At 37.2% G+C, this 16,247-nt stretch overlaps 4 protein-coding genes across 7 annotated transcripts; all 4 read left to right on the top strand.

Moving 5' to 3' along the window:
- Positions 1 to 186: 186 nt before the first annotated feature.
- Positions 187 to 4,002, top strand: LOC132171411 (putative glutathione S-transferase). 4 transcript variants are annotated; one of them, XM_088518065.1, is made up of 3 exons: positions 187 to 769; positions 1,291 to 1,304; positions 3,679 to 4,002. In XM_088518065.1, the coding sequence occupies exons 1-3, from the start codon at positions 448 to 450 to the stop codon at positions 4,000 to 4,002; spliced, it is 660 nt and encodes a 219-aa protein (XP_088374191.1). In that variant the 5' UTR covers positions 187 to 447. The 4 variants fall into 4 exon arrangements, with proteins under 4 accessions (XP_088374191.1, XP_088374189.1, XP_088374187.1 ...); XM_088518063.1 differs by lacking the exon at positions 1,291 to 1,304 and having other exon boundaries at positions 187 to 762; positions 3,658 to 4,002; XM_088518061.1 differs by lacking the exon at positions 1,291 to 1,304 and having other exon boundaries at positions 187 to 765; positions 3,658 to 4,002.
- Positions 4,003 to 6,324: 2,322 nt separating this feature from the next.
- Positions 6,325 to 7,485, top strand: LOC132166058 (putative glutathione S-transferase). The gene is made up of 2 exons (XM_059576809.2): positions 6,325 to 6,763; positions 7,061 to 7,485. Exons 1-2 carry the CDS (start codon positions 6,446 to 6,448, stop codon positions 7,394 to 7,396), a joined length of 654 nt encoding a protein of 217 aa, XP_059432792.2. The 5' UTR covers positions 6,325 to 6,445; the 3' UTR covers positions 7,397 to 7,485.
- Positions 7,486 to 9,184: 1,699 nt separating this feature from the next.
- LOC132171408 (putative glutathione S-transferase) lies at positions 9,185 to 10,257 on the top strand. Its single transcript, XM_088518058.1, has 2 exons — positions 9,185 to 9,594; positions 9,720 to 10,257. The coding sequence occupies exons 1-2, from the start codon at positions 9,277 to 9,279 to the stop codon at positions 10,053 to 10,055; spliced, it is 654 nt and encodes a 217-aa protein (XP_088374184.1). The 5' UTR covers positions 9,185 to 9,276; the 3' UTR covers positions 10,056 to 10,257.
- A 3,264-nt stretch (positions 10,258 to 13,521) lies between these two features.
- LOC132171407 (putative glutathione S-transferase) lies at positions 13,522 to 16,022 on the top strand. Its single transcript, XM_059582714.2, has 2 exons — positions 13,522 to 13,922; positions 15,488 to 16,022. Exons 1-2 carry the CDS (start codon positions 13,605 to 13,607, stop codon positions 15,824 to 15,826), a joined length of 657 nt encoding a protein of 218 aa, XP_059438697.2. The 5' UTR covers positions 13,522 to 13,604; the 3' UTR covers positions 15,827 to 16,022.
- Positions 16,023 to 16,247: the final 225 nt, after the last annotated feature.

Below are 16,247 nucleotides of genomic sequence, written 5' to 3'. Positions count from 1 at the left end.
TCAAATATGTACATACTCTTACAAACATATGTATAGCAGAGTCCTCTGCTTTTATAGATACAAATCAACCCAAGAATACAATTGGATGGATGTCTTCCAAAACCAAAGCCAAGTTAACACGCTGACTGCCGGCTGGGGCCACGTTAGTCGAGATTCTTTTTTCTACTTGCCCACAAAAGAAAAGAAACGAAAAAAAAGCATTAAAACCCCAATCTGGACTGCGTCATAGCTTACGGAACGACGTAGAAAGATGACACCATCAAAAAGCCGCCCTTTAGGAAAGAAAATCCATAGAAAACACGTCCAACCCACCTTCATTGCAAACCCATTCAATTCATACATTATAAGTAAAAGCCCTACACAACCCTCCTTCGCATTCTGAGCTATATATAGCTACTTTATCCCACTTTTCTTTGCTTCCCAAGTTGCTTCAATCTTTTTGAGTCAATGGCGGACGAGGTGGTTCTGCTGGATTTCTGGCCCAGCGTGTTTGGGATGAGGGTCAGGATCGCTCTGGCTGAGAAGGGGATCGAATACGAGTACAAGGACGACGACTTGAGGAACAAGAGCGAGCTGCTTCTCAAGATGAACCCGGTTCACAAGAAGATCCCGGTTCTCATCCACAACGGTAAACCGGTCTCTGAATCCCTCATCATTGTTCAGTACATAGATGAGGTCTGGAACGACAAGTCTCCGTTGCTTCCTTCTGATCCTTACCAGAGGGCTCACGCCAGGTTCTGGGCTGATTTCGTTGATCAGAAGGTAGCACGTCTTTTCAATTTCTTTTTCTTTTCTTTTTCTGCTGATGTTATTTTGTTTTATTTTTCAAACCAAAGAAACTAATCCCAAAAAATAGTAGCAGCTCAGGTACTCTTCAGTCCATGTTTCGGACTTGAGTTTTTCTTTATGGATTGTTGGGAATTGAAGACAATTTATACTCTACGGAGGCTTATAATTTTAATGTAATGCGAGTGCAAAACGCAGGTGTATGTGGTTGGAAAGAATTTATTTTCCACTAAAGGAGAAGAGCAGGAGGCAGCAAAGAAGGATTTCTTGGAAATATATAAGACATTGGAGGGAGAGCTTGGTGAGAAGCCTTACTTTGGGGGTGAAACATTTGGGTTGGTCGACATTGCTCTCATCACATTCTACAGCTGGTTCTATGTGTATGAGACATTGGGGAAATTGAGCATGGAGGCAGAGTGCCCCAAGATCATTGAATGGGCCAAGAGGTGCCTGCTGAAGGAGAGTGTCACCAAGTCTCTTCCTGACCAGAAGAAGGTTTACAAGCTTGTCGTGGAGTGGTTTGGACTAGAGTAATGGTGACATGTAGGCTGTAGCTCAGCCGGCCAGAATTGCTTCTTTTTTTTTTTAATGGTCGTGATGTTTGTCCTTTAAACTTGTTGGATTGTTTGGCGTGTCCTGAGCGCTATGTCAGAACTCAGAAGAGCACATTTTATATTATGTCTCTTATGTTGAGTACGTCTTGTGTCTACTAAATGTTTGATGAAATTTCTACCATATGAATAAGAAAGACATTTTGTTGTGTCTGTTCAATGTTTGATGAAATTGTTCCTTTTCTACTATAGGATTAATAAAGACACTTTGTTCTCAAGTTCTTTCAGCATGTCCGAAATAATATCTTAGGGCAGTTCTTGATTGCAACTTTAAGCAAAATACGAGCTTAAAATTGATCAAGTTAAAAGTTCAGGGGCCAGATTTGAAAATTGTAGTTGTTGTACCAAACAATATTTTAAAACCAGAAGTTCAAAGGCAATTAACAAACGGCATTTACTTTCAGTAGGTATATTTGGGGAAGGGTCCAAGTTAATTCATTGCACCAAACTAGAAGCTTATTGAAATTTAAACTCATAAAATGTATTAAAAGGAAAAGATGTTGACATTGACGTAAAAACTCTTTACTTTCACAGCAATTGCTATGACTTTTAATAGTAGTACAATTTATAAAACTATTAGAAATAAATAAATATGGTATAAAAAGTAATGTATAGGCCCAATGTACATGTCCATCAATCATAAGCATCGGTACTTCGGAAAACAATGCAATACTAAGATTGGAAGAAAAAAAAAAAAAACTAGAGCAAACAATTTTCATATTCAGCGAAAAACTCAAACCGAAAATTATGATCAAGGATTACTCTATCAACCCGCCATCTACTGATTCGGGGATCCCTCTTAAAACTTTATTCAAACGAACTTCTTGTTGTTTCATACATGATTAAAAAGCTATTTTATTCAAGCGTAGAAACTACATATCATATGAAGATGGCGTAGGGATATGCCGGACGGACCACACCAGCAATTTGGTGAATAATAGGTACCTGCCTGGGTTCTGGGGGGGGGGGGGGGGGGGGCGGGGAGAGAAACTATTAGAAATAAATAAATATGGTATAAAAAGTAATGTATAGGCCCAATGTACATGTCCATCAATCATAAGCACCGGTACTTCGGAAAACAATGCAATACTAAGATTGAAAAAAAAAAAAAAAAACCCTAAAGCAAACAATTTTCATATTCAGCGAAAAACTCAAACCGAAAATTATGATCAAGGATTACTCTATCAACCCGCCATCTACTGATTCGGAGATCCCTCTTAAAACTTTATTCAAACGAACTTCTTGTTGTTTCATACATGATTAAAAAGCTATTTTATTCAAGCGTATAAACTACATATCATATGAAGATGGCGTAGGTATATGCCGGACGGACCACACCAGCAATTTGGCGAATAATAGGTACCTCCCACCCAGGCAGAGTTAGTGAGCCATGTAATATGTGACCGTTTTCTGCGGTTCTAGGGGGGGGGGGGGGTGGTGAGGGGATCTAGTTTATAATAATTTGCAATAAATATCTATTTGTGTATAATAATAATATAACAGTTTACTAAATAATATTACTGATATTTAATAATATTATAATTTACACACATTTTCACAATACCCTATAAACATAGGAAACTTATAGATCATCCAAAAGTAGGTTAAATGCAAATTCATGTAGCATTAGCGAATGTGTAGTGTTGATGCAATTTCCAGTATGATGAATTTGAGAAAATCCAAGTCTCCAAGTTATGCCTTTTGTTTTTTACCTTTCTGTAAACCTGTAAAACCAAAGCACTCGTTAAAAGGATGTGTCCGGTGTTGGCCGATCGTTCCTCCTACGATGCTTAAGTCAGTATGTATATCAGTTTAGGATGCGTATTCGTGGTCCCTCATACCTTCAGGGTGAGGCCTTTTATAGCTGAGCATGCGGAGGTGGTCATGATGGCTGGGCAGAGGATCTGGGAGTTGGGCGTAACGGCTGGAAGAGTTAATATTTGTGTCTCTTTTCTTTATGACCGATAAGAGGCCATTACATACGTTGACAAGATTCCGAGGATGGCATGTATCTGTGAGGCGTCTTTAAGAGTAGGCTCATAATTGTCCCGGTGATCTTGCTATGTGCGAGCTGTCTATGTAGCCGAGCCTTGTCCCTGATATGATAGATGCATCTAGATGCTAAGTGCAAGAGGTTCATTGTGGCCCCATGCCTAGACTTTGGCCATCCTAGAATTTACTATTTCATAGGGAAGATTCATTTAGCATGATGACTCTGCTATGTATGTATTTGACCAATTCATGCGAGTGCAAAATGCAGGTGTATGGTGTTGCAAGGAAGTTATGGGACACAAAAGGAGAAGAGCAGGAGGCAGCAAAGGAGGAGTTCTTGGAAATATTTAAGACATTGGAGGGAGAGCTTGGTGAGAAGCCTTACTTTGGGGGTGAAACGTTTGGGTTGGTTGACATTGCCCTCATCACATTTTACAACTGGTTCTATGTAGACTATGTGTATGAGACATTTGGGAAATTGAGCATGGAGGCAGAGTGCCCCAAGATTATTGCTTGGGCAAAGAGGTGCATGCAAAAGGAGAGTGTTGCCAAGTCTCTTCCTGACCAGAAGAAGCTTTATGAGTTTGTCTTGGAGTGGTTTGGACTGGAGTAATGGTGACCAATAGCTCAGCCAGCCAGAATTACAATTGCATTTTTTTTTTTTTTTGGTCGTCATGTTTGTCCTTTGAACTTTTGGATTTTTTGGTGTGTTCATCTTATCATTGACTACGTCGTTGTGTCGGCGAAATGTTAGATGAAATTGCGGCCTTCTACCATATATAGGAATAAGAAAGACACTTTGTTGTGTTTGTGAAATGTTAGATGAAAATGAAATTGTGCCTTTCTACTTGCCTTTCTACTAGAGCAATGATATATATATATATATATATATATATATATGAATCACTTCAATTGGCATAAAAATGGTGGTAGTTTGGTTACTCATAACTTGATCTTTTGGGGTGACTAAACCAATCTTAATGACCCAAATGAGTGATTAAGCCACTCCTTAGCGATGGTCGAATCACCCTCAATAGTCAAAAGAGGGTAGTCAAATCCTAACATGACCTGTGCATGTAACCGACCCATTTATGATATCCAAGGGGACTGAGTAAACCACCCCAACTTGCCTTGCATGGTAGATGGTAGAACGCATCCTTGTGATAAAAATGGTCGGTTTGGCAACCTCAACTTGGTCTTTGGGAGTGGTTGAACCATCACAGTTGCCAAAATAGTGGTTCAACCACTCTCAATGTAACACCTCCCAATAATCATATACATTTTGTAATTATTCGAGCTACATCACTCCAATAATAATTGGTAGCAGAAAATGTTATACTTTTAAGAAATGCCATTATGCATTTTCAAGTGTCTATCTCTTAAAATTTTTGTTTATGTGGCACATTCACATCCACTTGTTTTCTTAAAATAAAAATAAAAACAAAAGACAAAAGAACAATTAAGAGAATATTAAGAGATAGACACTTGAAAATGCTAAGTAGCGTTTCTCTATATTTTATATTTATTTTTTTCTGCAATCATAACGTCACATATATAGACAATTTTCACCAAAGCTTTAAAACATATATCTATAGGTACATAATTACACCAATCATTCATTCGACTTACAACTTTAATTAAACGTCATAATCCTTTTAATAACAATATTGGTGAAGAAGTTTAAAATTGGTCAATATAGTACATAGTTGGTTATTAAACAATATTTTAAAACCAGAAGTTCATTTGTTCTAGGGTCCGAGTTCAGTTAATTGCCCCAAACTGCAAGTTTTATGCATAAAACTATACAAATTCCTCTATAAGTTTACATACCGTTCGAGCAAGTTCTTTAGCAAAAATGTGGACACTCTTATTGAAATGTAAATGCATAAAATGAATTAAAAGGAAATAAAAGATACTGATGAATGATTCTATGTAATTCAACTTAATATGAGACAAGTTTGGTGGGTTAAAGGCATATAAACTTGTTTACGGCTGAAGCCATAAATTGTAATATGAGTGTGGAATATATTTTCAACCATAGAGAATTAATGTCATTCGCTTTCAATATAGTGAAATGAAGTCACTTCTAATATACGCTCGGGGCTGGGCTGACAAATTTGACGAAAAAGGTGATAATGGGAGGGAAGGAGAGGAGGAGAGAGAAGAGAGTAAGAAAACATTAAACAAATGATCTAGTGTTTTATTTGCTATCCATTTTAATTAGCTCCTCTAAAGCAAAACTAGTGGAGACAAAATTTTGTCTTATAATAACTAAATCTAACTATTATGAGTCTTTTAACTAATAAGATGTTCTAACAAGTCATGTCACCGTTCACTAGATGGTAAACATCTTTTTTCCTATTTGCCAAATAATAATAATAATAAAAAGCAATCAAATTTAAACCCCACGTGTTTTTCCTTCTTGCCAAAATAAATAAAAAAAATATTAAAAAAAAAATTAAAAGAAAAAGAAAAGGCAATCAAACCCCACACAACACTTGCTATGAAAATGTTACAATTTTCATAGTTTGGGCAATTTTCAAATTATTGCTGGGGAGCCTGATCCGTAATGAAAGGATTAGGATCTCCTCTCGTTATTGGGAGAATATGAGAGTTATATTTTCAATTTGGGCTGTCCATTTTTATCCCCCGGTCTACAGCAAGCCACGTGTCCCATTATAATAAAATACTAAAATATTATTTAAATTTTAAAAAGAAAATCAAAATAGAAATAATAAAAAATTAAAATCAAATAAAAAAAAGTTTAAATAAAATAATTAAAAAGGCCACCCCTTGGGGTTTCTTGAGTGAAAATTCAATGTGGTTGTTTTTATTTTAGGATTTTGATCTTGGACCCTAACTCCCTTAGATTCATCTAAGGGCTGAGATTAACGATTAGACAATCATCAATTTCTCTCCAATCGAGGGAACAGATCCGAAGATGTCGCCATTTTCAATTTTCATTGTTCAGAATTCCGACGACTTTCTCATAAATCTTTGGCTGCTCCATCCATCCCACTTTTCTTTGCTTTCAATCTTTTTCAGGTGTGTGAGAAATGTCGGACGAGGTTGTTCTGTTGGATTTCTGGCCCAGCATGTTTGGGATGAGGGTGAGGGTCGCGCTGGCTGAGAAGGGGATCGACTACCAGTACAAGGAGCAGGACCTGAAGAACAAGAACGAGCTGCTTCTCAAGATGAACCCGGTTCACAAGAAGATCCCGGTTCTCATCCACAACGGTAAACCGGTCTGTGAATCCCTCGTCATCGTTCAGTACATTGACGAGGTCTGGAACGACAGGTCTCCGTTGCTGCCATCTGATCCTTACCAGAGAGCTAAAGCCAGGTTCTGGGCTGATTTCGTTGATCAGAAAGCGGTAAGTGTCTACAATTTCTTTTATTTTCCTTTTCAAACTACAATCCAACTTACAATGTCTTTTCAAATTTCCACTTGAGACTTCTCATAAACTACTAAAAATTTGATAATATTCTTGAAAGGCAGCAAAATGACAAATAGAACTAAGCCTTCCTGCAAACGCGAGTCTTTTTGTAAATCCACGAATCAATCCTTCCTGTGATTTTACTTAATTAAGAAATTTTAAAAAAATTCTGATATTTGAATAATTAGATTATCTATTAGAATTTACTAGATTCATGCGACTGCCAAAATGCAGGTGTATGCTGTTGGAAAGAAGTTGTTTTCCACAAAAGGAGAAGAGCAGGAGGCAGCAAAGAAGGAATTCTTGGAAATATATAAGACATTGGAGAGAGAGCTTGGTGACAAGCCTTACTTTGGGGGTGAAACATTTGGGTTTGTCGACATTGCTCTCATCACATTTTACAGCTGGTTCTATGTGTTTGAGACTTTTGGAAAATTCAGCATGGAGGCAGAGTGCCCTAAGATCATTGCATGGGCTAAGAGGTGCCTGCAGAAGGAGAGTGTCGCCAAGTCTCTTCCTGACCAGAAGAAGGTTTATGAGCTTGCCTTGGAGTTGTTTGGACTAAAGTAATGGTAGTCATGTTTGTCGTTTGAAGTTGTTGGATTGTGTTGTTATCGTGCACAATGATGAATAATATGGAATTGAAAAGCATGTTGTATGGTGTGTGTCCTAAGTGATATCTCAGAAGAGCATGTTTTATATTAAAGGTTTGATGAAATTGTGCCTTTCTAGTTTCTACTATAGCTTTAATATGACCATTTCTATTTAATTAAACAATTAAGAACATCACAACACAAGTCCATAGGTCGACATATGGACTTGTGTACGGTTAAAGTTATCCATTGTAGTAGTGTGGATTATATACTTCCTAATCATGGAGAATTGATGCCATTCACTTCAAATATAGTGAAATTAAGTCACTTCTAATATGCACTCGGTGGAAGAACATATGGTAAAGAATGTGGTCAAATAAGGTAGTAACAAAATGTGCAAACATACAAACCAGTCACAATCTGACACTGATATGCTAGATTAACGTATGAGAGTTGGCATAAAAGAATTATTGGTACCAAGATAATTGCTTAACTAAGTTTATCACCTAATGTTATAGTGTGATTAAGTAAGAGGTGATATGTAATGATGATCGCACAATAACATAACAAGTGTGGTCATCTCACTCTCTATTGTCTCCTTAAAAGGTGATAACTTTTATAAAGGTTAGAGAAGAATGGGTGCAACTCTATTCTTATAAATAGGCTAGAGGCCGGTTAAAGAATCTAACACAATTTTTTGGTCATTTTCTCTTTGTTTTCCTTGTAATTTTCACCCTAACGAAAACAAATTTTTATATAGTATTTTAACTAAGAGAAATGTTAAGAGTACAAATCTTTATTAAGAAATGAGTACTGGTACCAGAATAATATGGAGCTTATTTATTGGTATTCGTAGCATTTCTTTTGATTAATTATTTTGATTATCTCTAATTAATAAGTTTCACATCATTTTAGTACCCGTTTCTCAGTAAAAAATTTAATATTCATAACCTCTTTAACTACACTTCATACAATGTTGGTAAGTTTGGTACAGTTTCAAATTGGCTATCCAAAAATCTTATAAATTTGACTCTAAAAATCCACTTTGTTGATTTAGCTAGTCATTTTTCAAAACCTCTAAATATCACTTTCACTATATATATATATATATATATATATATATATATATATATACTTTAACTAAATATTTTTTTTATTGGTAAAACCAACTTTCAAGTCACAAAATTTGTCTCTTAAAACAAAAAATTCTTTTTTTTTTTTTTTGCCTCTTTACATTTGGCCTTTCACTTTTGGGGAGAGAAGAAGAATTGTCATTTTCTCTTTACATTTGAAAAGAGAGTCAAACAAATGTTTAAAAAAAAAAGAAGAAAAGAGAGTCAAACAAATGTTAAATTAAATTGAATAAAGAGTTTACTAAATGACATTTTTATAATTTTTATTAATTATTTTTTTTAAAAAGCCAAAAAAAAAAAATCTTATTTACTCCTTTAACAAGTCCTGTCACCATTCTCAAGATGGTAAGTATCTTTTTCCCAACTTAGGAACCTATTTTACATATTTTATTTAATATTCTTAAAAATTATTTATTGACATTCTACGTTTAAATAAAATCTTGCTTGACGTTTTTTTTTTTTTGGGACAATCTAAGCCGCCCCCTGCAAGTTGCTACGAAGATGTCGCCATTTTCACTGTTCAAGGTCCAAAAGAAGAAACAAACAAGTCGACGTATTTACCATATGACGTGACCACTGACGTCAATACAGATATGGTCCCTCCATCAAAAGCCACCCCCCAATAATTAAAAGCTCAGCACAACCCCTTTTGGCATAGAATTCCGACGACTCTCTCATAACTCTTCCGTCTTTGCTTCAATCTTTTTGAGGTGTGTGTGTGAGGATGGCGGACGGGGTGGTTGTGCTGGATACCTGGGCCAGCATGATGGGGATGAGGGTGAGGATTGCGCTGGCTGAGAAGGGGATCAAGTACGAGTACAAGGAGCAGGACCTGAAGAACAAGAGCGAGCTGCTTCTCAAGATGAACCCGGTTCACAAGAAGATCCCAGTTCTCATCCACAACGGCAAGCCGGTCTGTGAGTCCCTCATCATCGTTCAGTACATTGACGAGGTCTGGAACGACAAGTCTCCGTTGCTGCCTTCTGATCCTTACCAGAGAGCTCAAGCCAGGTTCTGGGCTGACTTTTTTGATCAAAAGGCGGTAGGTGTCTACAATCCTTCCTGTGATTTTACTTAATTAAGAAATTTTTAAAAAATTCTGATATTTGATTAATTAGATTATTTATTAGAATTTAATTACTAGATTCATGCGAGTGCAAAATACAGGTGTATGCTGTTGGAAAGAAGTTAGTTACCACAAAAGGAGAAGAGCAGGAGGCAGCAAAGAAGGAATTCTTGGAAATATATAAGACAATGGAGAGAGAGCTTGGAGAGAAGCCTTACTTTGGGGGTGAAAAATTCGGGTATGTGGACATTGCTCTCATCACATTCTACAGCTGGTTCTATGTGTATGAGACATTGGGAAAATTGAGCATGGAGGCAGAGTGCCCCAAGATCATTGAATGGGCTAAGAGGTGCCTGCTGAAGGAGAGTGTTGCCAAGTCTCTTCCTGATCAGAAGAAGGTTTATGAGCATGTCTTGAAGTTGTATGGACTAAACTAATGGTAGTCATGTTCGTCGTTTGAAGTTGTTGGATTGTTTGGTGTTATCTCAGAAGAGCATGTTGTATTACCTTGATGTGTCTGCCAAGTGTTTGATGAAATTGTGACTTTCTAGCTAGTTTGTACCATAGGAGTAAGAAAGGCACTTTGTTGTGCCTTCTAAATGTTATGGTAGATGAAAATAAAATTGTACCTTTCTACCATAGGAGTGATATATATATATATTATTGAAAAAATTACCGTTTACCTTTTTAAAGTTGACAGTATTTTTTAATTTGAATATCAAAATTTTAATTTTTATAATTTACTCTCACAAAATTTTAATTTTTTTTAATTCACCCATTTCGTTAATCAAAGCCGTTATAATTGATGAAACAGTGATCACGTTGCACGTGATCAGATCACTTATGACCTTTTACTACCGAAAATACCCCCACTCCAACTCACCGGGAAGGAAACTATATCCAAATTTAATAATAATTTTAAATCTAAGTCAATTTTCGAGAATAAAATGATAGCACAAGTCAAACCTAACTCTTTTTGTTGTGGATAACTGCACCGAGCTCACCTTCTTATCTAAAAAATGGTATCAAAGGGTCCACCCTCCTCCATGGACTGTGACGACATGCTATCTTCACACCTATCAGTCAAACCCAGTTCTACCAGTACCTCTCTCTCTCTCTCTCTCCTTAAATTCGTTTTCTTCGTAAGCAAGCATTCTTCTACTAGTTTCTTCTTTTTTCTATAAAACTCCTTGAGCAGAGATGTCTCTCAGAATAGAAGATAACTGATCACAGCCAACCAAAGATGTCGAGTGAGATCTGGGTCGCTCCCTTTTTCGGGCTAGGCCATCTCCCGTGCATGGAGCTATCCAAATTAACACATCGCCTCCAGAGGCTTCACAACCACCCTTGTCATCTCCTCCAACCTCTCCGTCTCCATCCCCTCCTCTGTCACCCAACACTCTCTCATCCAAATCCTCGAAACCCCCTCGCCTCCGCCTTAGCCTCCTCTGCCAGGCTCCGACCCCTGATAAACCCGTTTGTGCCATCCTCGATGTCATGATGGGCTTTGCATTTGAAGTTTTCCAAAAGTTTCAGGTTCCAACGGTTGCTTTCTTCACCTCTGATGATCTAGAACGTATTGCTCGGCTTGTGAGCAAATTCGATGACATTACGTTGGGATACATTCGATTCCTGTGAATTTCCTAGGAACAATATTTTATAAAGCAAACAGAGCAGCGGCGGGGATCCGCAGGGAGCTGAGGACGCTTATTGGGGAGAAGAAGACTGCCACGACGTCGTTTCTTTCCCAGTGAGTTGGGATGGGAGTATTTTCGGTAGTGAAAGGTCATGAGTGTGATCACTGTTTCGTCAGTCATAGTCGCTTTGACCGATGGAATGGTTAAATTGAAAAAAATTAGAACTTTGTAGAAGTAGATTGCAAAAATTAAAACTTTAGTGTTTAAATTAAAAAATGTTGCCAATTTTAAAACGGTAAACTGTAATTTTTCCTATATATCATATTATTTTTTGTTGTGAACTTTCTTCTTCCTTTTTATCTATTGTCTAAGGAGGAAAAAAAAAAACAATTATTTTAACAAAATCTAAATCCAGTTTTGATTTGAAAAAAAAAAAAAAAAAAAATTAATGAAAATTAAGTGCAAAAAAGATTAGTCAAAGGAGGATTGGGAAGAGCTAGAGAAAAAGGAATAAATAAGATCCTGTTCAATACCTAATACCTAGAACACGACAATAGCTTTAATATGACCATTTCTTTTTAAATAAACAACTAAGAGCATCACAATATATAAGATAGGGGCGGTTTGTTCATTAAAAAAACTATTGGCCTTTAGAGGTTGTTGACCCACATTTAGGGGCCAAAGAGATGGTGATTCAGTGACCCCAACTGCTCAAAATAGATGGCTTAGCCACCCTAAGGCATGATCGAACAATCTCCTAATAGTCTTAAGAAGGTGCTTCAACCATCTCTGTGCCTTATGGCCAAAAAAGTTGGTTTGACTATTCTAATTTAGTGTTTTTGTTTGGTTGAGCCAACCCAATTACCAAAATGAAGTGATTCATTCATTTATAACACAACAACCCCCAATTAATATACCTTTTTTTTTATTGGCGAAGCCAACTTTAAAGTCACAAAATTTGTCTCTTAAAAAAATAAAATATCATTTTTGTTTCTTTTTACATTTGGAAGATAGTCAAACAAATGTTAAATTAAATTGAATAAAGAGTTTACTAATGTCATTTTTATAAGGAAAAAATGTAAAATCAGTATATGTGATTTGCTTGTTATGCAATTAATTCATTGTGCTATCAAAATGAACTCAAAAATTCTTGAGTTATGCCAAAAATAAAATAAAAAAATAATAATAATTTAGTCCCCACAGTCAAATTTCATTCATTAACTTAACAGATTCTAAAGTATGAAACGTTAGAGCCAATAAAATAGTGATACTTGTCATATTTAAGTTAGTGTCACATTAACGGAATCTGTTAAATTAGTGTACGAAATTTGACTATAGGAATTAAACTGTTTTTTTGGCATACCTTAAGAACATTTGAGTTCATTTTGATACCACATAGAATTAATTGTAAATTAGGTAAACCATAAGGACTAACATTTCATTTTTCCCCCTTTATTTTTTTTTTAATTTTTGTTAAATTTTTTTTAAAAAGCCAAAAAAAAAAAAAAAAAACATCGATGTGAACGCTCTTCTTTCCTATCACCATTCTCAAGAGCTTCGTTTGGCAAGGGAAGGGCCAGCACTGTAGCTGGAACGGTACTGTTCCAGCTACAGTGCGGGGCTGACATTTTCAGCTTTTTCAATTTTTTTTTTTTAAGCAAAATATTAAAAAAAAAAAAAAAAAAAAAAACAGAAAACAGAGGGGAAAGATGGGGTGGTTCCAGCCACCCCTTGGCCAAAATGGGGTGGCCGGACCACCCCATTTTTGGCCAAGGGGGTGGCTGGAGCCACCCCCTGGCCGATCTGGGGGTGGTCGAACCACCCCCGTGGCCAAGGGGGTGGTCCGACCACCCCGACCACCCCCTTGGCCACGGGGGTGGTTTGACCACCCCCAGATCGGCCAGGGGGTGGCTCCAGCCACCCCCTTGGCCAAAAATGGGGTGGTCCGGCCACCCCATTTTGGCCAAGGGGTGGCTCCAGCCACCCCATCTTTCCCCTCTGTTTTCTGTTTTGTTTTTTTTTTTTTTTTTTTTTTTTTTTTTTTAAATATTTTGCTTAAAAAAAAAAAAAAAAAATTGAAAAAGCTGAAAATGTCAGCTCCGCACTGTAGCTGAAACAGTACCGTTCCAGCTACCGTGCTGGCCCTCCCCTTGCCAAACGAAGCTAAGATGGTAATTGGTGAATATCGTTTTCCTATGATGTAATCACTGACGTCGACGCAGATATGGATCCAACATCAAAAGCCACCCCCTTAAGTAAAAGCTCAGCACCAGTCGTTTTGGCATAGAATTCCGACTACTGTCTCATAACTCTTTGCTCTTTGCTTCAATCTTTTTGAGGTGTGTGACAATGGCGGACGAGCTGGTTCTGCTGGATACCTGCCACAGCATGTTTGGGATGAGGGTGAGGATCGCGCTGGCTGAGAAGGGGATCAAGTACGAGTATAAGGAGCAGAACCTGGCGAACAAGAGCGAGCTGCTTCTCAAGATGAACCCGATTAACAAGAAGATCCCCGTTCTCATCCACAACGGCAAGCCGATCTGTGAGTCCCTCATCATCGTTCAGTACATTGACGAGTTCTGGAACGACAGGTCTCCGTTGCTGCCTTCTGATCCATACCAGAGAGCTCAAGCCAGGTTCTGGGCTGACTTTTTTGATCAAAAGGCGGTAGGTGTCTACAATTTCTTTTCTTCTAATGCTATTCTTTTCTTTTCTTTCATGAATCAATCCTTCCTGTGATTTTACTTAAGAAATTTTTTAAAAAATTCTGATATTTGAATAATTAGATTTTTTTTTATTTTTTATATTTTTTTTTTTTTTATGAATAAACATTTTATTAAACCAAAGCTCAAAATAGAGCAACTCTACAGCACAGATACAACCCCTTACAAAGTCGAGGGACACAACCCCTTACAAAGAAAGACAAAGGAAACAACCCCTCACAAAGCAAAAAACAGGGGAAACAACCTACAAATCAACATTACAAAGAATAGTAATAGGTAAATTCCACAAAGAGCACAACAAAAGGTTTTCCTTAGTTCTAGGAAAACCTCTTTTAACAGCAATCCTAGACTTGACTTCCCAGAAAACTTGCTTCAACAATTCCTCTTCAGTTTTGGGAACACCATCATATTTAATCTCATTTCTAGTACGCCAAAGGTTACAAACCACAGAACCAAGAACCAACCGGCATAACAAGCAATTAAGAGATTTTTTCCCCAGCAATTACAGCCTAACTGCACAAGGTGATCCCAGATAACAGGAACCGATGATAGAGAAATCTTTAAAAGTTGCATACCAGGGGTCCATTTCTGCAAGATTAAAGGTTTATTTGCCATATGCCAGACTCTTGGCTCCATCACCTCATCTCGCATCTTCTCATCAGCAAATTTAAACAAATATAATCCATTCTCCAACAAGAAAACTTCAACCTTCCCATATTGAGCCAAAATACTCTCAACAGAACGTTTAACAATATAATAAGGAAGATGTTTATCAAGAAACTGGCCTACCAGAGAAGAAGACCATTTTGAAATACCTTCCTCAATCGCTTCCTTTGGAGGCTTCACTACAACTCTTCCATCCTCATGAGAAGGAGCAAAATACTGGAATGTTCCTATGGATTTCTCCTTATGAAACAATTGCCTCAAATCCTGTCCTTCACTCTTCTGGGCAACCTTAATAGGAGACTCAACAGCATCAGATTTACTCACAGATTCATTCTCAGGAAAACCAGAAGAAACCTCCATAGCCTCCACTCGCAGAATAGAATTGCTTTCAGCAGGCAAATTCTGAACTTCAAGCTTTGAAGCACCAACATCCTCACAAATCACCGTCAAATTATTACAATTCTCCTCCTCCTCACTCAGATCTACCTCACAATTCAGAGATCTTGAAGCAACCTCCAAATTAGCTGATGCCTCCTTCAACATCAATTTTGACACCTTCTTCCCACCACGACCTCTATTAGCTCGTTTGGCCATAACTCACCAGATGATCATTCTACCAATGAAATAACAACGGGCAAGGAACGCCGGAGCACCGGTACTGGAATAAAAAACGTGAGAAAAGAAACGCGCCCACACGCGCTTGAAACAAGAAGGCGAGTAAAGACCAGTCGCAGAAACTAACTAACTAAGAAAATCGCTAAGAAACTGTGTCATGTCAACAGATATTTGAATAATTAGGTTGCTTATTAGAATTTACTAGATTCATGCGAGTGCAAAATACAGGTGTATACTGTTGGAAAGAAGTTAGGTACAACAAAAGGAGAAGAGCAGGAGGCAGCAAAGAAGGAATTCTTGGAAATATATAAGACAATGGAGAGGGAGCTTGGAGAGAAGCCTTACTTTGGGGGTGAAAAATTCGGGTATGTGGACATTGCTCTCATTACATTCTACAGCTGGTTCTATGTGTATGAGACTTTAGGGAAATTCAGCATGGAGGCAGAGTGCCCCAAGATTATTGCATGGGCTAAGAGGTGCATGCAGAAGGAGAGTGTCGCCAAGACTCTTCCTGACCAGAAGAAGATTTATGAGCGTGTGTTGGAGTACTTGCATGGACTAAAGTAATTGTAGTCACGTTTGTCGTTTGAAGTTGTTGGATTGTTTGGTATGTGTCCTGAGCATGTTTTATTACGTTGTTGTGTCTGCTAATTAAGTGTTTGATGAAATTGTGACTTTCTAGTTTGTACCATAGGAGCAAGAAAGGCACTTTGTTGTGCCTTCTTAATGTTATGTTAGATGAAAATAAAATTGTGCCTTTCTACCAACGGAGTGATATATATATATATATATATATATATATATATATATATATATATATATATATATTATTTTTTGTTGTGAACTTTCTTCTTCCTTTTTATCTATTGTCTAAGGAGGAAAAAAAAACAATTATTTTAACAAAATCTATATCCAGTTTTGATTTGAAAGAAAAAAAAAAAAAAAAAATTAATGAAAATTAAGTGCAAAAAAGATTAGTCAAAGGAGG

This window comes from Corylus avellana, chromosome 1 (genome assembly GCF_965113065.1).
Source record: "Corylus avellana chromosome 1, dhCorAvel1.hap1.2, whole genome shotgun sequence".
Lineage (NCBI taxonomy): Eukaryota > Viridiplantae > Streptophyta > Magnoliopsida > Fagales > Betulaceae > Corylus > Corylus avellana.
The sequence above is the reverse complement of the archived record's forward strand: the minus strand, read 5'-3'. Positions and strand labels throughout refer to the sequence as shown.